Source organism: Coturnix japonica, chromosome 15, assembly GCF_001577835.2.
Source record: "Coturnix japonica isolate 7356 chromosome 15, Coturnix japonica 2.1, whole genome shotgun sequence".
Taxonomy (NCBI): domain Eukaryota; kingdom Metazoa; phylum Chordata; class Aves; order Galliformes; family Phasianidae; genus Coturnix; species Coturnix japonica.
In genome coordinates, this window is record NC_029530.1 from 1,484,521 (window position 1) to 1,508,820 (window position 24,300).

Consider the following 24,300-nt stretch of genomic DNA (forward strand, 5'->3'; position numbering starts at 1 on the left):
AGGGATAATATATTTTCAGGGCAATATTGTGAATCTCAGCGTTAGGTTTAGTAACTGAATAAGCAGCATACATGACTTCTGTTTCTCCTCTCTACACCAAAAGCAAAGTTATTTGTTGGTTTATCTTTTTAAGACAGTTTGTGACTGCTTAAAAATGAAGATACTGGGCCTAATTCCCGTTTTGTGTTACAGCTCCTTAATTGTGCTGACTTGCAAATGGTTGTGATTAACATTAGAATAATGTAGGATGTTCAGAAGATGTGCTTTGCTGTAGAAGAGCCCAGCAATCTGGGTGCTTGAAAAATTGCCTTTCTACAAGATGTGTTTTCCAAACAAGGGCTCTTAAAAGAGCACAAATGGATCTATGCAAAGTCTATTACTTCTGTGAGGAGTGAAATTGGACATGTCAAGTTGCACAGGAACAAAAGGAGATGGCCACATCCTTTGAAGATACATTAAGGAGGGGGGAGGGAAGGGGAAAGAAGACAAACCGAGTTTAGCTATCACGTATTTTCTTCATGCACCACTTATCCATTAGCTCAGCAGAGGCCATAAGGAAAAAAGGGAAAAGTCAGGCTGCACTTCCTTGCAGCCAATTTGGATTTGGAAGGCTCACCCTTCCTACCGGCACCCCCATTTCTGAAGCACGCAGAATGAAGCACTTGTGCTCCTTCAGGACCTGACATCAGCAGGCAGAAAGGACTTAGATGAATGAAACTTAATGATGAAATGGGGGAAAAGAACAGAACAACATGGGATGTGATTTCCCTCTGCCTTCTGTGCTTTGCCTGAACAACTGGCAGAGCCCCACTCCTTTCAGCGGCACTACAGCTAATTAGATCTGCACAGACAGAATGGAATATATTAAGGTTAACAAAAATTACCCTCTGAACCCACTAGTACACATCCACAGGAACTACTCATTTCAACTTCTACTTAAACACGTATTTATCTTCATGTTTTGAAGTCCAATATACTTCATTTGCAATTTAACCTCTCTTCCTTGAAGAAGCTGTACAAGATCACCTATGCGGAAATCTAATACATATTAAAAACTCAATCAGAAGAGCCCAACATGTGGAAGGGCCACAGATCACACACCCCCAGCAGCCCCGGGAGCAGCCAGGAATTGCTGTGTGCTGTGCAGACAGCGGGGGGGTCTCACCCAGCATAAATCTGGGAAGAAACATTTCTTTCCAGTGAACAGACCCCAGAGCCACAACACACTACACACAAATACCAACTTCCAGTCATTTGAGAAAGCCCTGTTTGGGGTCATCACCTTTACCACCTATTTACAACAGCTCTGTTATACAGGAGAGCAAAATGACTTTAATTTTAAAGAGGCATTTGGAACACCTGCCTCAAGATCAGTTATAAAGTCATTTCAGTCTGGAAAACTAAATTTTGAAGCCATCATTTAGCAGAAACTTTCTTAATTCCTTTGGACGAGGCCAGATTTTCTCCCTCCCTTCACTTTGCACACAACCCCACGTTAGTTTCCCATGCTCTGCCCCCAGAGCACATAGAAAGGCCAACAAAAATGGGAGCAAATATTCCGTGAGACATCAAATGCTAATTCTAAATAACACATAGTACTTCTTTCTTGTTTGGATTTACACTGAGTTTCTATCCGTTCTCATTTCTGAAGGCTTTACAGGCCCAAGGAGGCTTATAACATAGTAAGTGACAGCAAACAGAAGTTAATGAAAGACAGTAACTTTTCAGCAATTGTGCAAACACAAAATACTCTGGCAGTGTAACTAACATGGACGCCTCTCCTCATGGAAAGCGCTCTGATTTCAAAACAAGGTTTGGACACACGCCCCAGTTAGCTCTCAAGAACCCAACCCAGCTCTGCTTTTAGAGGCTTGAACTCATTTTAGCACTCAAGTACAGCTCACAAGGAGTGACCTGTAAGGGCGAGCAAACACAACACCCTACCAACACCTATTAGTTTCTCGCTCATACAAAACATGTTCTACATGTACGTGTCTGGCACGAACAGAGTATCACCTTCACCTTCAAAGTAAAAGCATACGCCTGTCTTGCCTCCAAGTTCTCACCTGCAAAGCTCCCAAGCAGCACAGCAGACGCCAGGCAGAGCATGCGCAGCCCGGAGCTCATCGAGGCTTCAGAGATAAGAGATAAGCAATACTTTACATTTCACTCAGATTTAGATTACGAGCCAGGGAAAAGCAAGCTTAAAAGGTGAACAGCTTCTTTTGGCATTAGCTGAAATCTCTGTGTAGTCTCCAATGAAAACCAACAGTGAGGTCAAGCAACGGTATGGGAATTCCATAGTCAATAAAATAACTGTTTTTTAAGCTCTGAGACAGAAAAATTCAATGTGGATGACCACTTACTGAAAGGGTCATCATCCAACAGAGAGGAAATTGCTGGAGCAACAAAGAGCCCAGAAGTATCCCTTACTTTATAGAAACCACAGACAAGGGCAAATTCTAAATCTGCCTCCTCCTAGTATTAATCTAGTTGGCCCCTGAGGATCAATCTATCCAGCAGAAACCACACAGTGACAGTGCAGGCAAGTCCTTTCTTCTCTGAAATCCAAGCTTAAATTGTAAAACAAAACTATTGTTTCACAGCCACGCTGACATTTAAATATTTATATATTTATGGAGGGATGAGGGATGGATCCAGCACTGCGCTAACCCTGCCTGCTGCCCCACATCGAGCACAGCAAGGCCAAGCTCCAGCAGCTCATGCAGGAGCCCAGGAGCAGGACCTGCACACACAGCACTGCTCACTGTAAGGCAGAGCAGCACCCCACCTGTCATAGCACAATGTCCCGCTGTAGCAAAATAAAAGGCAGAGATATCTAAACACAAACGTCCCTCCCCCACAACCCCAGTTTGCCACAACTGTTCTGCTTCCTGGTAGTCATTCTTCAAACATCTGAAGCTCTGCTCTTCTCCCCACTTGCTCGCTTTGGTGCTCCCAATTCAAAGAATTTGGTTTGCTAATTACTGCAGCCAGGGGAGGTGGGGAGGATGAGGAGCAGATTTAACAGACTGCTCAGGCTGGATTCTCCCTCAGCACTTTACCCTTCAGATACACCCATGTGTAAGCCCAACACTGAGTGGCACTTGACTCAGCCTCAGTTTGGAGTAGGCAGAAATTAATTGCTATCTAATAGGATTCAAATTGGTACAAGGGATCCCGTCATTACAGGACAAGAAAGAGTAGGACCGCAGTCCATTAGCTGGCTAGCAAAGGGCTTCGGTCAATGCAGTGGAACAGGCAACACCGCTGTCGAGACATGATGAATTGATACCTCAATAATTGTAATTTATTAGTCACTGGTGCTGAACAACCAGGTGGGAAAGGATTAAACCGAAGTGGCGTTTATGGAGGGAACGACATTCCCTTTGCAAGGTCTAACTCGAAATAATTTTACATCGGAGTGAAGATGTATCACAGCTTAATCCAAGCAGCAGTTATGTGTACTGGAGGATGAACGTGTAAATCAACAGCAGACTGGGACACAGACAGCTCCTGGTATCAGATGGCAGCAGTGCTGCTCTCCCACTGTGCAACCTCTGTCAAGTCAGTGATGCCCGGTGCTGGGCCGGTCAGTGCAAGGTCCCCAGCACAAGGCAAAGCCTCCTGCTGCCCTGAGACACACAGTGAGCTGCAGCCCCTACCCCGATGTGCTTGGAAACAGACATCTGAACTACTAAATGAGACTGGCCTGTGGATATTTAAAGTCATGTGTGACAAACAGGCTTTATGTAATGAATTATGGTTAAGCTAAGAGAGTAAACTTGACAGACATGCACACGCATTCGCATTCTCACAAAGCCTGGCTGTCCCACTTCCACATGAGCAGCTCTAAAGGAACATCTCTAAAGCTCAGCGGATGCAGCATGGCTGAATGCACCTGCATTGCTTCCCTCGCAGGTAGGGCTGTGAGCCTACAGCAGCGGGGAGCGAGCGGCCCCGGGGGCTTACATTCCTGTTCCTCCGCTCTGCAGAAGCCTATGCCTCTGAATATTCATAACTTGTTGCTAAATTAAGCAACCATTCACATGGTTATTAATGCTACGCTTCCCTCTTATTTTGCTGGGCAGACAGAATTTGAGGAATTTGGAATATTCTGCAGTTGGTTTTAGAAAACAGAATGCAACCCAACAACGCTGGCTGTGCCAGCACAACTTGCCGGAGGCGACTGCTCGGGGACATCTTTGGGGTGTGAGACCCCATGGCTGGAGCCCACCAGCTCAGCTCCTGCTGCCTCACCCCACCTGCGCTCAGGGAGGGAGAGGTGATGGTTCCCCATGTGTTTCTTTCAGGGGACCAAAAGGCTCTTGAACTGCAGAAAATGTTTTTCTTGGCAATACAGGGCTATGGCAGCCCTTTGTAGCCCACCGCACTTGGTCTTCCTCATATCTCCTGCCTGACATGACACAGCCACATAGTGCTACTTCAGAGCAACAGATACCTGAGTCCTTCCTCAGGCATACAGAAGTGGATCCGCTCCTTCCTAAAGCTTCCTGAGAAGCCAGCTACTAAAGAGAGAAAGCCACAAAACCATATGCTTCGTATTTCTAACTGGCTCCTCACCCTGGAAGGCTTTTGAAAGCTTTATCATCAAGAAAATGTTTAGGCTAGAAAACAGTCCCAGTGAGTTGGCTGCCAACATCCTTCCCTAGGTCAGAACTGGGAAACTTCCTCAGAAATCACACTCAGCCCCACCATGGGATGCTGATGAATACCACCATTAGATTTAGATCACCCCCAGCAGATGCTGGAGCTTCCTGCAGCATTTGCTGGCTTCAGTTATTGGAGGATGCTCAGACCCCAGGGCAAAGCCCTCAGAAAGTGCTAAGGGATTTTTGCCATTGCCAGCAATAGAGGGGGCCACATGTGGTAGAATACATCCTTCAACCTCAACAAATCTACCAGTTAGCACCGTGAAGGAGAATAGTGCTGAGCCTCCCCCCTCAGATCGAGTTATTTTCTGAAGGAGGAGGAAAACGAGGCTTAAAGTTGCTATCTGGAAACAGGAGGAAAAAAACCCCGAAGATCTCACTGCAGTTCCTACCATTGTGCTAGAGATTAAGATTCCTATTCAATTCAAAGACAAAATGATCAGACAGAAGTTAGCTCCTTATAGAGTTCTACCAGGTGAAAACCAGCTTCTCATAGTGAAAAGGCAGAATCGTGTTTAGATTTTTCTTTTAATGTATGTAACTAACATTGGAAACGCCTTATTTCTGGGGCAGAGAGAAGGAGAAGATGGGCTTTTATTGACTACCATCCTAACTCCTTCAGCACAAGCTATTGTTAAAGCTTACTGGGAGTTAACTAAGGGCTCTCATTTGTGTAGCTGTATTAACAGCCTTTGTTTCATTTAAGGACTAATAAACCTTTTCACACTGAGCCATTTTAGCAGATACATCTCAATAGGTCTTTAAACCGCAGGAAATACCTGATCGATGCGAGGCACATGGGCTGCTGAACAGTGCAAAAAGTCGCCCTTTTCTGCTTCTGGAAATGAATGCAGCTGAAGCAGTAGAAATTCCTGTCATTACCAAGGCGAGTTAAAGACAGCCTGCCAAAATAAATACATAACCCTCCGACGATGCCACACGAGGAAACCTCTCCAATGATTAGAAATTATGTTCTGCTTCCCATTTATGGAGCACAGCATACATCTTGCAAAAGCTTCCACATTTACTTGCTGTAATCTGTTAAAGGAACCCATTTGTTCTTGTAAGAGGCACCAGAACAGAAAAATGGAGATACAGAAAGACTGGTTATTGGGATATATGTAAACACCTATGTGACAAAGGAGCAAGAAATGTCTGGGATTTAGGTTCTCAGTCGCCTGAATACTCATGGTGGTAGTTTCTTATCAGCACATTTTTGTTGCGTTTCTTATTGTGTGTTTCCAAGTTATGAGCAGCAGAGAGAAGCGTGTTTTCTCACAGCTGGCTCTGGCCAACCCAACTTCCACACATCCCCCTGCATTCCCCACTTTGCCCCTCAGCCCAGCCCTGCAGCACGGCAGCCCCAGGGACACCCAGCAGCTGCTGTCCAAGGCAGCTTGGGACCAAACAACAAACATGTTGGAATGCTTCCCTTGCAGCTAAAGGCAAAGCAAACAAAGTGCAATAAGCCACAAGGAACTACAGCACCATTCATTTCTCGACATCCCATACTTCTTCTTTTTTTTTCCCTCATTTTCCAATTGAAACAACCTTTCATAAACCCAATTCTTCCCAACGCTCTCAGTTTCAATAAACAATAACAAGCAGGTATTTGTCAAGATCCCGTACAACTTATTCTGCAACCCTTCTGCCTGTGGCTTTGCCTTAGGCTTACACCTATGTGAGGCGGCCCAAGGCTGTCAGACACTTCACTTCCCACTAGAGAACACAGGGAAAAAAAAAAACACACAACCTACTTTTTTTTTCTCCTTCTTCTCCAGGACAATGCAGACTCTTTATTTATTACATCTGCTGTGACATGCCCCTAACAGCATCCTCTAACAAGCAGCCCTACAGGGTCCCACGTGTCCCTTGATCCATTTACTGGAGGCCCCGGTGCTGCTGGGATGGACTGGCAGGGGCAGAGCTGGATCCCTTTGTTCCTTTGCTTCACTGGAAATTATGGGGGAAAAAAAGAAAAAAATCTACCACAAATACATTTTTCTTCTCTCTCTGCTTTCCACGAGCCAGGTGAGCAGGGGGGAACATCGGGCAGCAAAAGGCTAATGGAAGGGCTGGTGTTTGTATGGGCGTATAAAGGTACAACCTGTTTGACCCAGCTACATGCTGCACAAAGATGATTCGGAACAAGGCCAAGGGTACAGCAAAGACATCTTAATGGAACACCTGCAAAGTGTGAGGACAAACCAAAGATTCATGCTGTGGGTGCCACATGGTGTTCTTTAACCAAAGCCTGAACAATTCAGCACCCTGCCACAGTCACAGCACTCCAACACAAGCAGTGACACCAACTCAGAGGTTGGTTCTGCCATTGTGCAACCAGCTCAATGGGATTGAAGCTGGGAACTCCTGCAAACACAGGGTGAGCTGCCCCTTTAAGAGATCACCCCAAATGACAGAGCACCCTTTGCAAGGGCACACACCTCGGTGGTGTCCAGAACAAATGCCAGCACAAGGGATGAGCGTGGCCCAACAGAAGCAGTCGCAGGCTGCTTTGCACAAATGCATCCCCACGCCCATGTCAAACCCCAGCACAACCTCAGGCCACCTTTTCCTTTAAGCACAGGCTGCACCACCACCGCTGATGGCACGGCACTGACAAAGAAGGGCTGAAATTCAGACCCAAATTGTTATTCCCCTCAGCTAGGCAGCTATGCACAAGAAACACGGCTTGTAAACACTTCTTTGTCAAACACTCAATTACGAGCTGCTTTATGAACAAAATGAGGCAGTCGCAAGGAAACAAGAGATAGAAATGGGGAAGCAACATGAAATGGCAGGCAGCCATCAGGCCACCACAGCCTGCTGGCAGAGGTCATTCCCCAGCAAGGACACGTGCTGGGGGAGCACCAGGTTCAGCTTCTGGGAACGGGGTTTGGGTTTCGTGGATACAGACTCTGTGCTCTGCTGTATGGACTATTATCTGTGTTGTGAGCAAAGAATGACTTTACTGAGCAAACTTGAGCACTTGATGAGACTCAGCGAGGTGCAGCACCATAAGGCTGCTCAGCACTGTGCTGTGATGCCAGCCATGCTGGGCAGCCCTTCCCCCAGTTCCATCCCTTCCTCTGCCCTTGGATTCTTTATCACCATTATTCCAGTGGTTAAGGTTTCCCTTGGAAAGTTTTTTTCCTTGTTCTTACTACTGGGTGACAATAAGCATGAAGTGCTGTAGGAGACATCAGAGAGCGCAATATGAAAACCATTACTGTCTTAAATGCTAACTTGCACTGGATTTACAGAAGCCAAAGGAAGAATCACAACTGTGCACCTTTCCCTAGTGCCTAAATCAAAGCCTCTTACTGGAAGACAGGGAGATGTGGAGGGAAAAGGTGAAGCCAAAAGATTCGTTTTTAAATTAAATAATCTGCATGTATTTACATAACTAACATTAAATACCAGCCCTCAGAATCCAGCAGCCACCCAAGTAATACTTGGCTTCGTAACCTGAACAACTCCAAACACAAGGAACCAGAACAGAGAGGAAGAGGGGGAAGTGAGCAATTTTGCATATAACGGGATTAATTTGTCTCATTCCTGAAAGTTGATATATTCTCCTTGCTGGACTTTTTCCTCGTTTTTTGGGGGATAAATTAATTTCAAGGCTCAACTTCAGGAAAAGAAAACAAACCACCTGAGAATCAACGTACAATGCTAATGCCTGCAAAAACCCACAGCCATGACATATTTCCACTTGAGTTCAAAAAGCACACACATGCCTGGGTGCCCCTCAGGACCCCCCTCATCCCTCAGGCTTGGGAGAGCTTTACATCTATCACAAACCTCCGCTGGCTTTATTGAATTCTTTGATTTTTTTTTGGAAGCAATACTGGAGAAAACAGCCCAGGTTTCACGTACTGACTTCATCAAATAACTACTGCAGTGCCATTGACCTGAACAGCTACCAGTAACCTTGCTTGAAGGCCTAAGGAAAAAAGAGCAAGCACTTATGTTACCTAAGCGACGTCTCCAAACCAAAAGGCGTGTTTGCTCAAGCTGTGCACATTCTCAGCAGCTCGTGTAAACCACCCAGCAGGCAGAAGCATGAAAATGAGCTCCTTAAGAACCCACACGGCAAAGAGAGGCTGAGGGATGCGGTAACGCTGCCTGAGGCTGCTGATGGGGTGAGAGCTCCCTGCGGCCGACTGGGAGAGCTGGGCCAGCACCACAGTGCAGCCCAGCAGCCCCCAGGCAGCCCTGCTGTGGCTGTTGCCATGCTGCCTCCTGTATGACTGGAAACCACAGCCAACAGCAAGCACAGGCACATTCTACATTGCCTGCGCTTGATTCTTGCAAACGTATTTGAGCATCCCCAAAATCACAGGGCAAGGAACCATACCCATACCTGCTGCCACTCAGAGACTGTGCTTTATCACAGACAGTTGGTGTATGCCTAGGAATGCAGATGCACAAAGGTAACAGACGCCAAACTCTCACATCAAACTAGCTAAATCACAATGGAATAACTTTTTGGATGCTCCTTGCCCAGACCAGAAAAGCAATGCATAAAAAGGTCGTGATGCTCCAGCTGCTCAAGCCTGAGGCCCCTCTGCAGCAACTTTATGACAGACAGCACAAGGGCTCTATAGACCATGCCCACCAGTGCCACAAAGGCACAGAGCAGAGAAGCCAACCTGCCTCCTCCTGGCTCTGGGCTCCTTCACACAGCGTGATGAACCACTGACAGCACACCAAAGGCCCCGCTCTGCTCTTTTCCATCGCTTCAACCACAAGATATAACAGCAGAGTCCCCATTTTCTCCAGTAACAAATACATTACATCAAAAATGAAAACTGAGAAGAGGGAAGAATGATAAAGAAAGGGGACTTTGTGCATTGTGTCAGCCAATTAAATTCGACAGAGGAAGAGAAACAAGCAGCTATAGCTTCTTGTAAATTACTTCATCTAATTATTTTCCCTTCTCTAAATTAAAAACCATTTAGTTCTTCTTTTATAACAATGCCACCAATGACCACCAATAACCATTTTATAGTCTGACGGCCACCTAAGTTGTCAGCAATGAAATTTCCTTTTGGTTTCTTCCTTTCCAAAGGAGCTGCTGTATTTCACTCACAGCTGCTTCGAGAGGATCCGGCTGGCTTTGCCTCCTCTTATACTGCCCAAAGTCTGATGCTGTATTTCAGCAGCATGACCTACCTGAGGAAGCCATGCTGCATCGCAAAGCCTGCCTGTGACCCAAGGTATCTTTGTCACAGCTCTAACACACACATTTCTGCACCCCGTATGGCACTTTAAAGGGCCACTGAGCCAAGAAAGCACACCACCAGGTTTTCCTGTAGCAAAGTGGGCCTTGCAGTGACTTCGGGAATGGCTGTGAATTCCTGGATACACTTAGCCAAAACAACAGTGCTTCTTGGTAACAGCAGGGTTTTGCTAGAGACACAAAGACCCTCTATTTATTTACAGAGGATTTTCCTCCTGCCCCTGTTGTGCTCTGCCCACTGCTCCCCTTGTGCTTCGCTGCAGCAAACAGAACACCAAGTGCCTAACCAGGACTTAAAGCAGATTTTTAAATTAGTTCCTGACAGTGCAAACAGATTGCTATCGACTGAAACGAGGCTGATTTTAGACCCTGGATTAGCAAACCTAATGACTAAACACTGTATGCCGTTGCAGTACTTTGCGCAGTGCCTCCCCAGCGGTTTCCCAAGCAGCTGTGCAGGCTCAGTGCGGGCAGATTAACACACAGGAGCAGGGGAAGGCCATCTGTGCCTGCCCTGCAGCCCTGCTCAAGAAACAGGGCCCTGCTCCGACCCCCCTGGGCAGGCCCCCAGCACTGCGGCCTCATTAGGAGCTTTGAAATCAGCAGAGTGCTGGGGGCTGCAGCAGGTGCTGGGGCATTGCTGAGCGTGGCATGCAGCACAGCCTGCCCTGTGCCCGGCTGAGGATGAAGCACAGCCCAACCTCCCAGCCAACACAAACACACACTTAAAGCTGTTTCACAGCATGTATGTCCTAACTGCAAAGTCTCATTCTTACAAAAGTACAAATGGATGCTGCTTTCAAGCAATACATAAAGCAACGTTTGCCTGATTAAAAGAAAACGGACATGCTTTGTTGCGTTGTTCTTTTTTTCCCCTCGTACTTTGTTGTTTAGATTCAAAGAACATTTAAATAATATCTGCTAACAAAAAAAGGGTAACATCAATTAGAAACAGAAAGAAACCGGTTTGTGTAATTTCAGCATTCAAAAGCAGCAAAATGCAAACACCAAAAAAAGCATAAAACAAGCCAATCCCCCAAACCCACATGAAAGGGAAGGTTTCTTTCCCCTTAGCTCTCTAGAATTGGTTTGCTCTTAACGTCTTGAGACGCTTCAGGTAGCGGAGTAAGATGCTGTTATATTTAGAGCCTTTCAGATGCCCTTCAGCTTCTGAGAGCTGCACTGAGATGTGAGGGACACCAACACCTCTCCAAACCCCAGAGGCTGTTTTCAGACTCCTCCTACCTGGCTGCTGAGTCTGGGCTGCTCCCACAAACCTTTTGGTCTCCAGGCTCCCACAGACACTGCCTCCAGCCCACCAGAGCTTTCAAAAACACATGATTGTTCCAGAGTTACCGTTTATCATTATCTGGAAACATGCAAATAAAAATCAAGCAGCTACACACTAATATTGGCCATCAGTGCAAGCAGCCAATGGGATTATTCTGGTAGCCCAGCAAGTTTCAGACTGCTTCTCTATGACTTGGGAAAAGTCCCAATGCCCTTTCACGCCACCACCACCATACAAGAAGGGGCCAATGGTACTTGACTGGTTTGAAGATCAACTGCTTCACCTGGACATGAGAAGAAACTGTCTGCACCTGGGATGGAACATAACCTGGCACCAAGACTTTAGCTCCGAACAACGCTAACCCGGCACAGTTATATTCATCAACGAATGTCAGATAACGAGCTGATAAGCACCATGGAAAAAGCATGTGAGTAGGTAATCAAACATGTTAATGTAATTTAGTGGTTCCAGTCCAACGTTACACATTAATCATCAATAACAGTCAGCAGCATGACGAAGGCTGGGGAGTGAATGAGACACAGGAATTAGCTCTGCTTTCCCTCCCCCTAGGACATCACAGAGATGTCACACCTCCAGAGCAACGTGACAGCATTAGCTGTCGTGCCCTTTCCTCCCGCGCTCCCAGCCCAACACACTATTATAAGCACGAATATGTGCTACAGCACCCTATTCTCATCTGCTTCTCTGAGACTCTTTTCATCTTGGGTGACCTAAACGGTGGGTGAGAAAAGGAAGGAGGAGGTGTAAGACAGTCATCTTCATGACAAATGACTATTTGCAGAACAGAGTGTTATTCCAACCACATTTAACATCTAAACACATTCAGCACGCAGTGAGGCCTCCCAGGCTGACTAACCACACAGCTCACTTCAAGCATCAGCAGCTCCTCCCTGCTAACACCAACTCTGTTCAGAAGGAAACCAGCCCACTTTCAGACAGCACACAGAGTGCCTACAGGTCCTGAGCTCAGGGAGAAATCCCTGTTCTACACACAGACCTATCAGCAACTCCAAACACAAACTCAAGACCCAAGAGAGCAAAGCAGCACAGCTAAGGCTCAATGAAAGACACACAAAGCTCAAATGACGACGCTCTGTAAACTATAAGAGCAACTCAGCATAACACAAGAAAGTATGACCCCACCTCACAGCTCCAGCGGCTTGGTTGCCTTTTGTCAGACAGCAGCAGCTGCAGTCAGCACCTTTCCAAGCAAAGAGGATGAGAACAGACCCGAATCCTGGCACACATCTGCCCAAAAGACCTACAGCTATTTGGAACACCCTCCGTTCTCTCTGCTTGGCTGGAGCAGGAATAGGGGGGATGAGATTCCCACGTGCAGCTGAAGCAGGAGGCTGGGAGGGCAGATGAACTCCTGCAGTTCTCTCCCTGTAGCCCGAGGTACAGAGAACCAAATATTCAGAAGCAAACAGGAATCCGGATGTTTTGTCAGAAGGAGTGAAGTATTAATCTCATTTTCTAAACAAAGCAGACAACCTGGCACTCAAAGCAGCTTACCACTTTGCACCTCTGTACAAGGATTAGCAGAGCGCTGTAATTATAATGCCCAATTTGATTTATTAGAGGCTGCTCGGAAAGGATGACAATTCTGTTGAATTGTGAAAAGAAGTGATGAGAGTAGAAGGAAAGCTGCAAATTGATCAGTAATTTCTAAGCAATGTCTCAATATAATTAGCATTAATTACAGTAAGCTTTTCAAATTAGTTATAAAGCTATGTTTAATAACCCTGAGATGCAAAAATCACCCCCAACTTCCAGAAAACTCTGTATTACAGCCAATTTGTCTAGACAGTTTGGCAGGAAATGCCAGAATGGTAGGTGTGAAGCTGTGGTTATTAAAAATATATTTAAGTTGCCTATATCATTTGCATAATTAGTTTGCACTAAGAATACCTGTGTTTGTCTACCTTGGATGTTGCTGCTACTTCCAGCAGCCTTACAGGCCTGAAAACTTGCCTGGTTTCCACAACTATATCAGCTAACATAATATGAGCTATTTCCAAAAGCTTCATTTGCAATAAAAGACCAATTCAAAGCGTGATTTGTTTGAAGAGGTGCAGCGCATTAAGGAGTGAATCATCACAGGTTTTATTTTATACTCTTTGTGCAAACTCCTCATTCTTTTGGGGGTTCGATACTTAAAACCACCAGGAGAACAAAAAAAAAAGGTTAAGCCATGGATGGAAGTGAGATGAACTCAGGGACTTGTGAATGAGGCAGCCAATGTCTGGTCTTGCTGCCCATGGCAGCCCAATGCTTTGAAGGCAATCAAGAGCTAATGACCTCCTGCAAGTACTCCCAGTCTCCACACTCACACTCAGCTGCACCCACATGACAGTCCATAAGGTTCCTCCAGGAACAAGCACTGGAACAGCAGCCAGCTTTATCTACACTTTGCAAGGGCTGACAGACCACTGCTGGGGCTTCTTCACGTGAATAAAAAGACCTGACACAACAGCTTCACAAGGCAGAGACCAGAGGAGCTAATGAAGTATACTATCATAATCCCAGTCTAAGAAGCAGCTAGAAATACCATAAAGCATTATTGCTTCTAAATATTTTGTATGGGGCCTTCTAGAGAAATGCATGCTTACTGCTTCTGGTTTTTGATGTCAAGAAAGGATCTTAGTTGCACGTTTTAGTTTCACTGAAAGACTGAGCATCTATTTACCCCTATAAGAAGTAATTTTAATTTGCACAGGCTGTATATTTGTGCACAAAGCCATTGCACCTGTAACTACAGGGGGGAACTGAAACCCAATCACTTGACTACTAGCAATAGCAAACAAGAAACTTGATCTATTTCAGCTATATATACAGAGGCAATTATAAAAACAAAACATTTGGTACCACTTTGGGGAGCTAAAAAGAAAATAAACCCGGCAAGTATTTTACTAGAAGTGCCAGATTACATGATTTGCTGTTTCCAAGCAGAAAAGTAGTAACATATCAACATCAGTGATTTGCAGTAAATTATTCCCATTATTTTTCTTTAAATTAAAATGAAGAAGCCTGAATTTAGTGAGAACAATCAGCCATGAGAAGAGTGAGGTCATAAGCTGACCCACAGAGCTTCTAATGTAAAACATAACGAGCCCTTCTGAACAAGCATCTTTCAATGGAATCAAAAGCGACTGGAAGGGTGGAGAAGTTACACAGGGGGTTGTGTAAGATGATCTTATTGATCCTTTTGGATCCTAAAACACTGAAAGCCTTTGGAAAGAAAATACTTCCAATAATATGGTGAACTCAATCTTCCGTTGTTTGGAACATGTATAGAACCAATATCACAGAGCAGAAGGTGCACCTGGGTTAAACAGCTCTCAGATACAGCACACTCGGATATTTCCTCCTTCTCAGCGTATTCCTTTAGGGACACGTGAACTTAACACATGAGATGGAGATGTCCACATCTGCAGATCCACATTCACAAAGCAGGACTACTCAAAGGAGGCTGTGATCTGCCTGAGAGCCACAAACTCACAGTGCAAATTAACACACTTTCTCTAAGGATACAATGAAGTTCTGCTCCTTCCTTCCTACATCACTCAGAACACCTGGTCTTCCATTTCAGTTTATGAAACCTGCTTGCAACACTATTCCCTCATTCCAGCAATCTTGTGAGAGATACTGTTTTCAGCAGCACGGTTACATTAACACCCCAGCCTAGGAGCAGGGCAGTACCTCAATGGCCAACACTGCCACACCGTCATTCAGATAAGAAATATCTCTCCTACCTGTTTGGTTAACTTCAGCGGGAGTTTCTTCTTCACGCGTTCTTTGCCTCTTTCTGCCTCTCTCTCTGAGCTCCCCGCATCGTTATTATGGCCATTTTCACTTGGCTCAGCAGACACGCAGTTTTCAGATTCTCTAGGTTTCTTGCCTGGATGCCTCTCCCATTTTTCCTTCCGCTCCTGAGGCTTTAGTGACATGTCCTTCTGTAAAGGGAAAAGAATACAGTAAACCCTTTAGATTCTTTAGGACTACTTATAAACATTTTAAATACTACATAAAAATACAGACAAGACAGCGCGCTCTTTCCAGAGATGACTTAAGATGAATAATTAGGCATGCACAATGCAAACAGTAATTTTAGATTAGATTAGGACCAACACTCTCCAGGCTATGTGTTTGATTAATTTCAGAGACGCTGAAACTGGTTATGAAAATGAGTTTGCTTCAGATTAATTCGGGAACCATATGTCAGCAGCACCTAAACAAATCAGCATCCTGAAGAAAAGCATTTAACTCCATTCATCTGAACAGAGATGGGTTTTACTGTTTTGTCTGATCTCAGAAAGGAACATATCAGACCCCCTCATCTCCCCTTGGGCCTGATGGTCTCTGGTTCAGAGCAGCACTCACATGGGGAAATGCACTTTGAAAGCCAACGCGCATTCAATAAGTGAGTCGAGATCAATGAAATCTGCACAAATCACAGTGGCCAAATACCTCCAAGCGTTTCGTGTCTGCCACAAATCAGAGTTGCAGCGTATGGGCTAAACACAAGCTGAGAGCTGCTCTGCCACGTCACAGTGACTAATGCTGGGAGGTCACAGTGACTAACGCTGGGAGGTGAGGTCAGAAAAGGGCATCCCTGTTGCTGTCCCTGGCATCCTAGAGAACTGAAAGCACAACCCTGAAACATCAAATTAAGCTTTCTGGAAGACCTTGATGACTCTCTATTGAGCTCAGTTAATGTTTTTATGCAACCTAACTGTATCAGATTAAGGAACACCCCAAAAGGCACTGCTAACCATGCCAACCTGAGCCAGAGGAATACCTCTAAATGCCTCATCCCACACTTCTGCCTCAGTCACATCAGCAGCATTTGTACCCTCTATGAGCAGAGCACACAGCACAACTCACACACCTCATTGCTATGGAAGAGCAATGTGGAATCCCCCCAGACCTTGCACAGAGGTCCTCTATGGGGCTGCCAAGCTCCTCGTACACATTGCAAGAAAAACAAAGACATCACCTCCCACCTCCACCCCCAAATTAAAACAAGTAGCGCTGCCTCAGAGCAACAATACAGCTCAGCTTGCCAAACCCATAACTAGTGAAAGAGCAAAGAAAAGGATTATCTGGCATTATTCGCTGCAAATGATGAAATGAAGAATACAAATTAGTGTTTAGTTGCTCACTTTGGTTTCCAGCTTTGAGATAACACTCTACAGCAGCAGTTTGATGCTGCTTTAAGAAGGTCACGTCACCCTTTTTGCTATGAAGCGGCAGAGATAGAAATCAAAATGCTAAGCTTTAGTAACTAATCAGAAACCGGTGCAATGGAAATGACATCTGCTAACTGATACTCGGCAAAACACTAGAAACAGAAATCACCAAAAGCGTGTGCTTCTTGATAAAGCCAGATGCAACATGACAGAGCTCAGAGATGCTGCATGGGAGGACACAGGCACCACTGGGGGAGAAAGGAGCAGCGCTAAGGGAATGTCACCACCTGAAGGCACCAGGAATGATGGCATTGAGGCTCTACCCAGCTTCATGTGGGACAACTCAGGTTGTCCACAGCCCTGAAACGCCACAGCAAGCAATTTCTGCACAGTGGTGTCCATGTCATCTGTTTGATCAGGAAGCAAGCAGCAGCCCTTGAGGAGCCCTCTGGTTGCAGCCACCCCACGTGCCTGCAGTGCACAGCTCCAGCTCTGCCCTAATCCTCCCACCCTGCACAGCTCATGGAGACCAAGGAGAGCACAGGGGGAGGCCTGGCTCCTAAGTGCCTTCCAGAGAGAAGGAACGCTTCAAGGACCTGAAAAAAGTGCAAAACCACACAGCTAGAAGAAAAACCTCAAGTGTACTGCTCTGGGGTGCAGAGGACAAGAATAACTCCTAGCACTGCTGAAGCAGCTTGCCTCAGCCCTCCAGCACCAGGTAGATTGCAGCCCTAGTGCGAAACCAAGCTGGTCACAATCCCTGTCCCCAGGGCCTGTCCGACAATGCACAGCTCAGAGCAGCAGCCAAGGGCTGGTGGTGACACTGCACTGCTGCCAGATTGCCTCTGCTGACTTCAAAAGATTATACTGACTGATTTCCCAGCAGTGGAACAGCCTCCAGCTCCTCTCTCACAAGGCTGCTCATTCCAGCACTTATTCCTTAAGCTGGAGAGCATAAAACATCCCACTTCTATACAACTGAAATAGAAGGGAACTGCTGTCCCTAAAACTGACCCTGCTTGTCCTGCTTCTGCCTCCCCCTGCTCTCAGCAGAAAGGCCCCTGAGGACCTGAGCACCATCTATCCTTACATTACCTTTATCCTGCAATTAGCAGGAGGTTTTCTCAAATACCACAGGGAGTGATCCTGGCTCAGAGATGAGCTGAAACAGATTTTCTTTTAATTAGGTTAATTTTTAAATATTCCTATTGACCTCATAACCAGTTTATAGAACGGTAATGCAGAAGGCAGCGCTGACTTGATTCTCTGGTGCCTTCTGAGCAGAAAAAGCACTGTGCAGATCCAGCCATGACCTCTGCCATGAGATACCTGCTGTCTGTTTTGTTACACAGAGGTAGCACAAGAGACAGTAATTCAGAAGGAAAGATAAAGTTGGAGATTCATATCAGAGAGTGAGGAAAGAAATGAACTTTAGAGAGAAACGACTCTGAAACCAGCACAGAAGGGGAGCAGCCAACAGGCAAACAGTGCAATGAGCAAGGAGCAAATGGAAATGTAGGATGGGAAGAAGCAGTCACTGCCACAGAGGAACACTGAGCTGATGGAAATGGCACTGATTGAGGGGATAAGGCAGAAGCCACAAGTAGTGCTTTTCACTGAGGGGAAGCTCGCACTGTTCCTGTAACTCAGCACATGCTTATTTGTTTTACTTTCCTGCCTCTTGGCCCCCCGCAAGCTTCACTAAAGCACAACCCAAAGCCTTTCAGCCTGTGCCACTAAAGCTTTTCTTTTTACTTCTATCTTTTTAAAGACAAAAGAAGTCTTGGCTGGAAGCAACTCTCTTGCTTTGATGCCACATTCAAGCAATACAATCAATATCAATTAAAATGATTGCGAATGAAATCCTTGCTTGTTTAACCTCAGACAGCGATTCTCCTTTCCTAGCTGACATATTGCAGATGAGTTTGGGGCGTGCTTTTTAAAATGCATCACACTTGCTCTGACCCTGTCAAGCACTGAGCTCCAGAGTAAGATGGCTTTTTGACAAGCCAGCTTTGGAAATGTTAAGACATTTGAAGCTGCCACCGGTTTCCAGGTTTATGATACACAATTCAACTTTAAAATAAAAGCATGTGAACCAATAAACTCGGTGTAATTGAAACAGCCAAATTTATTAGCAGAGGCTGCACTCCTGTCACCTGCAAAGAGCCAGAGCGAGCACTCACTGCTGTCCTGTGGGAACAGAGCCCTTTGCTGTGAGGCTGGGCAGGCTCCAAGCAGTGCTGCCTTGGGCACATATTACACCCAGGCAGAGCCATCAAAACGTTCAAGAGGGAACATCAGTGCCACCCTGCTTCGAAATACATTTCACCCACAGTCCTTTTACAGAGCTCTGGCCTCTCTTTTTCTTGCAGAACGTTGTTTAACAGTAATGTAGGAGACAGTAACAGTAAGAAGGCATGCAGCAAATGTCTTATGTAAGCAGTCAAGGAAACCTGCCTCAGTGTAAGCACACAGCTGTCCACATTTTTGGTAAAAACATTTCTCCAGCATCACCTGCCAGGAGACGGATCGAGCACAGGCACCGTTCTGCCACTCAGCAGCTCCCCAGGAAGCAAGCTGCTGCTTTGCTCCTTCCTGCAATCCCCTCTCTGGAGCCTGTGGGTGCCTCCCTGCAGAGAATTGCACACATCTTCCTCACTACCTGCTAACAGACAGACTGCACAGCTATTAAAACTCCCACAGGTGCTTGCTGTCCATCAGAGAGGAAATGATCCCATTTCAAGCCATCAGTATTTCCTCCGGTGATGGCAGTAAATGCCCACCGAGCGCTTGCAGAATTACTGTCAGTAGAAAGTGTGTCAGAGAGCAAGGGAGCTTAAATGATGGAGGGGGAGCTGGGGCACCATTTGCAGGTAGATGAAATGGGGCGTAGCGTGGGCCCAGCCTGCAGGAGCACCGCAAGCACTGCAAGGCCAGCCTGCCCAGTACACAGCACTGATGCGTTTGTGCTGAAGCTGCTTTCAGCTGGGGCTGCCCGCTCGGTTTATGCAGCGTGTGAAAGATTTGGAAAAGAGCTCATGCTTATCTGGCAGCACCCAATTCAGCTCATTTCAGCTGCACTGCAAGTAGGAACACTACTTGGAGCAATTGCAGGGGGAAGCTCCGCTCCTGCAGACTGCAGCCACATGGTTGAACATCCAGGCAGGGCAGCATTGGGATGGCAGCAGCTCTGCAGTTTTAAAGAAAGCCAACCTGGGGACATCGCTCCCAACTTCCCAAAGCTCTCCGTCAAGCAGCAAGGTCAGGCATGCGATCCAGGTGCAGTGTTTTGGGGAACACTCAGTGGCACCGCCGGGCCCACACCACTGCCAGGCAGTAATCAGAAGCTTGTTTAAAGAGCACCACATAAACACTTAATCTGAATTAATTCCCCCTTTCCCCGGATTACTGAAACAGGCACCGTATCAAATTCCAGCCTCTCCCTCTGAATGACAGAATCAGGGCTCCAGGCAGCCGCTCCTCACTGACACCAGATGTGGTTTTTCATCACTCATTTCCAGCCCTTCAGGAGGGCAGAACTACCCCAGCTCCAGCACTGAGCTGCCACGGGAAAAGGCATTGGGGATCTATCAGCACAAACTAGTATAGAAGCTGGACACATTGCCAGTACCAGCTAAACTAGTCAGAAAAAACAAGAAATCACCACTGAGAAAAAGGTACCTCCAGCCTACCCATCACTGGTGGACAGGGGTGCTAGAAGGTCTCGCTCTCTAAAATCAAACTAATATATCAACTATTTCAATATTTCACCTCCTGCAGAGCAGGGAGCTGGGCAGCAGAAGTGCCAGCACTGCTCCTTTCCAGCTGCACCTTTGTGCCATCTCCCTGTGCCCAGCAAAGCAGAGCAATGAGCACCCCTGGCCGTGGCTCAGCCTGCACTGCAGATGGACACTGCTTGCACAAAGCCAACACACGCTGCTCTGAGGGCGGTGAATGCTCACAAATGCACTTCAGCCAGATCCTCTGTAGGGGCAAATCCGCAGAAGAAAACACAGCCATATCTGGAATCCCCCGTGCCACGTGAGGAATTAATTCATCTTCACACACCACGACACCAGAGGCATTTTACCAACGCTGCAGTTGCCCTCAGTGGTAGGTAACAATTTGCAGTTGAGCTGCCATGAGGTCTAGCGCGCGCATTAAATAATTAGTCCTCTGGTAGTTTCTTTTGGCTGGGAAACAAATGAGAAGAAACACAAACGATCCAACAACAAGGACAACACAGAAGCCAGCCATCTCGAGAAACAGCTGCCCGTGGTGTATCACTCCAACCTAATGGGAAATCTCTGAGCGAGGTGACTTCTAGCACGAGAGAAATGCCGCGCTGCACGTCTAAATGTCACACACTCTAATGAGAAGTCCAGTATTGTGCATCTGTGCTGCTCTCACCACCCTCCATCTTCCCCAAACACATCAATGGAGAAGTGCTTTCTTGCAGCAGAGGTCTGCAGCTGTCAGTCTGGCCAGCAGAGCTGCTCTCCTGCACCGAGCGGCTGAGCGCACCACGTGCCCGCGAGCAGCTAATCTATAACTGGTTCGCTAGAACAAACAATCAGCAACCAAATGTTTCCATGTATCCTTAGGGCTTGAGAGAACAGTTCAAATATTCCGATATCTGTGTCAGGAGCGGGGCGCTCGTTTATATCCCAGGCAATCACTGAGAAAAGGGAAACGCGCAGTAGAGCAATGGGCAATTTTGATGTATTGTATCTGATAAAACATTTTGCAGTCGGGAGAGCTCAAAGGTCATTAATAGATTTTCATATGTTTACAGACAGCAGCAATTTCAAGCTCTGTAATTTTAAAACTGCATGTCAGTCTCTCAACTTCCAGCTGTTATTTCAACATTAGATAATGAACACAATGCAAAGGTTACACAACCACTTGAACCAGCTTATGCTGGAGAACCAGCCAGACAAATCATTATTAAATTCTAATTACACATATATTATTTTACAACTCTTATTAGAATAGCAAGACAAATCCTCCGTTTATCAAGAGATCAACAGTCTAGAAGAAGAGGCCAGAAAGGTTATTCTATTTACACGGCTGAGCTGCTCTTCTCTCTTGTGCCATCACCACTGACTTGTGAGTCACAAACAAAGCAGCACCTGGTTAGCACTGCACTGCTCAATGCCCAGCATAAGTACTGCTGCTCCAGCTAAGCCAGCTCCGCTCTCACCCATTGCTTCATTATCAGAGCCAGAAACCTCTGTTGCCCCCCAGTGTCCCTACTTTACGGGATGAGGAATGAACAAGTGCAAAGCAACTTGCCCCAAACCAACCAGAAGATTCCCTGGTAAATTTTGGGGGAGAACCTACTTGTCCCAGGTCTTGACCACACTGTGGTCCAGGAGAACCAACAGCCAAAGGACAGAAATGTCCTCCTGACACCACAAAGGGCTCAATCCTGCAGGAGGTATCAGACCTTTTCTTAGACACACAACATGCAAATACAGATATTTGCTACAAAGGAAGGCAACAGGTGGAATTTGTCCAGCTTTAACCTTGCAACCTTTTGAGTGTCCTAGATAAAAATCAGCTTGAGAACAGTGTAGAAAACATGCTCAATACATTAAATCCAGCTGTTTATTCCTAAAAAAGTAGATCTGGCAGTTCTCCTTTGCTTCTGAAAGCTGACACACAGCCTGGCCTTGCTAAGGCACTGCTCTGGATAGCACCCAAAGCCAGTGCCATCTGGCCAGCACGCCTGGGCACAGAGGGGCAGGAGAGGCTCCTGGCTGCCAGATGTGATGACATCAGTACAGCAGTTCAGGCGTTCCAGCTCTGCGTCCTGCGAGTGCCACCGCGTTAAGTGACTGCAGGGTACCGTGGGCTGAGAGCTGCTTGTACATGAGAGCCAGACAAACACTTATTTTGTTTGTAGAAACCATCACTAATGCCACAAAAATAAACAAAATGATTTTCCTGCTGTAGAGTCGAAGCAGAACGTATCACATTCCTGCTCAAGAGCTAATCCCTGCATTCAGAACTCTGATTTTTCCACCTCTGTTTTTACATTCACTCTTGCATGACGCTCTCCCAGCGGTCAAAACCAACATGTTATTCTATGGCTTACAGCTTCTTAAAGCTCAGCCTTCCAGCTATGGCATGGGCCACTCCTTCCTCCCCTCCTGCTACCAGGATGTATGATAGACTCTTCAGATTCAGTTTCTAGCACTTAAGTGATGATATGGCATTAAGAAAATGAGAACAGCTAAGTAAGAATATGGCTAGCCAGTTGTCAGCAAGTGGGATGTCTCACAAGGCAGCTAACATCGCATTCTGTGTTCACCTCTCTGTTTCTGTTCAGATGTTAACTCCACTGAGATACAGAGAGTCACAGAGGTGGAAAAGAGGGAACATCAACTCAGTTTATGTCAACTCAAAAAGCAAAGATCACTGAAGAAGCTGACAAAACAGCTATTGCAGTTTAAAACGTACCCACCTGTCCACCTTGTCTTCTCCCTAAAGGTTAGCATGCCAGAGTCAGAAGACAAGGGAAGGCATGTTAGCCTGGTACAGTCACACTATGGAGCCAATAGGAAAGCCCATAGAACACCAAAAACCCAGCTGTATCAAGGCAGGGGCACTTAAAATTTGTAGCTGTCATATGGGAGGAAAGCATCCCCAGGAATCTGATCAAAGGCTTCTCAAATCGTCCTGTTTCAGATTTGAAGACACTGAGGTTGAAATCTAAACAGTTCTCTAATTAAACGAGTTCAAAGAGATCTCTCAGCTCTCCGTGCCCCCGGGTCCTCTCATTGATTTGATTTGGGTCCCACACCCACGTATCTCCCATGCAGTTAATGCCTTATTTGAGGCATACTGAAGAGCTGCATCAGAAATCCAAGAGAAACACAAGGAACTGTCAATACACGAGCAGAGGGAATTTCTCCTCCCCAGACAGCCAAAATTTGAGAGCCACAGAGGCAGGACACATCCTTGAAGACACCAAGCAAGATGTCTCAGATCTACAGGCTGTACAGTCATCACATCTCCTCCAAGATGCCACCAGGAAAACCTTTCATCCTTGTTTTCAGTTCCCTTACATGCTCATCATGAAAACGGTGCGTGTATGTTAGAACACTGGACATTCATTAGGTACCAGTCCCAATTATTCCTGTTACAGACCACAAGGAAATGGCAATTATCTTTTTGTTGAACTACAGCATTTCAGGTGTACAAATAAATGAGCCAACACACAGTCAGCAAAGAGGAACAAGCTCCTATGAAAATGGTCTTACACTTCATAGGTCAAACTTCAAGGAGCTTTGGAATCTTACACCAAGACCAGAACAAAGAGTTAAATGGAGTTTGATGAGAATTAAGGCACTAATTGCCCCATCCTGCTTCAGGCCACGGAGTGCCTTCAGCAGGGCTGGGACTGAGAAGGGGAACTGTAAAAGACACCTAAAGCCTCTTCTCCCCACAACACACCGAAACAAAAATAATTAAGAAATCAATTAGCATTTTAAGAGATGTGGGGCATCTATGGGGGAAAAAACAACACTAAGCCCTATTCCAGACTTGCACTTCCACGAGTTGGTAGAGAGCAGATTATAACTGCTGCACGTTGCTCAGGCTTGGCTGCATGTGTGATCTCCTGATAAATTCAGCTCACAAGACAAGCACAAGGCCCAACCTGCTGTAAAGCAGCCTTTCCTGCCTGCTTTAATTGCAACAACAATGTATCTCGATAAGAGCAGAGTTTTACAATGGCGTTATCAATGAGACAGCAGTTCCCAGGACCCAGTTTGATGTGGAGTTTCTGAAGAACCACAGGTCCTTCTGGGCACTCCCGTTCTCTCATACCTTCCCCTCAGCTGTCCTTCCCAACTGGCAGGGTTACAA

The 24,300-nt window shown here is 46.2% G+C and overlaps 1 protein-coding gene across 1 annotated transcript in view; it reads right to left on the reverse strand.

Annotated features, from left to right (window-relative positions):
• Positions 1 to 15,719, reverse strand: part of FBRSL1 (fibrosin like 1) — a 285,419-nt gene extending 269,700 nt beyond the window's left edge. Inside the window, exons 1-2 of the mRNA XM_015877624.2 lie at positions 15,701 to 15,719; positions 14,986 to 15,186 (exon numbers count right to left, since the gene is read on the reverse strand). Of these exons, the coding sequence (XP_015733110.1) occupies positions 14,986 to 15,180 (195 nt within the window). The 5' untranslated portion in view covers positions 15,181 to 15,186; positions 15,701 to 15,719. The remainder of the gene's footprint in view (positions 1 to 14,985; positions 15,187 to 15,700) is intronic.
• Between the last annotated feature and the right edge of the window lie 8,581 nt (positions 15,720 to 24,300).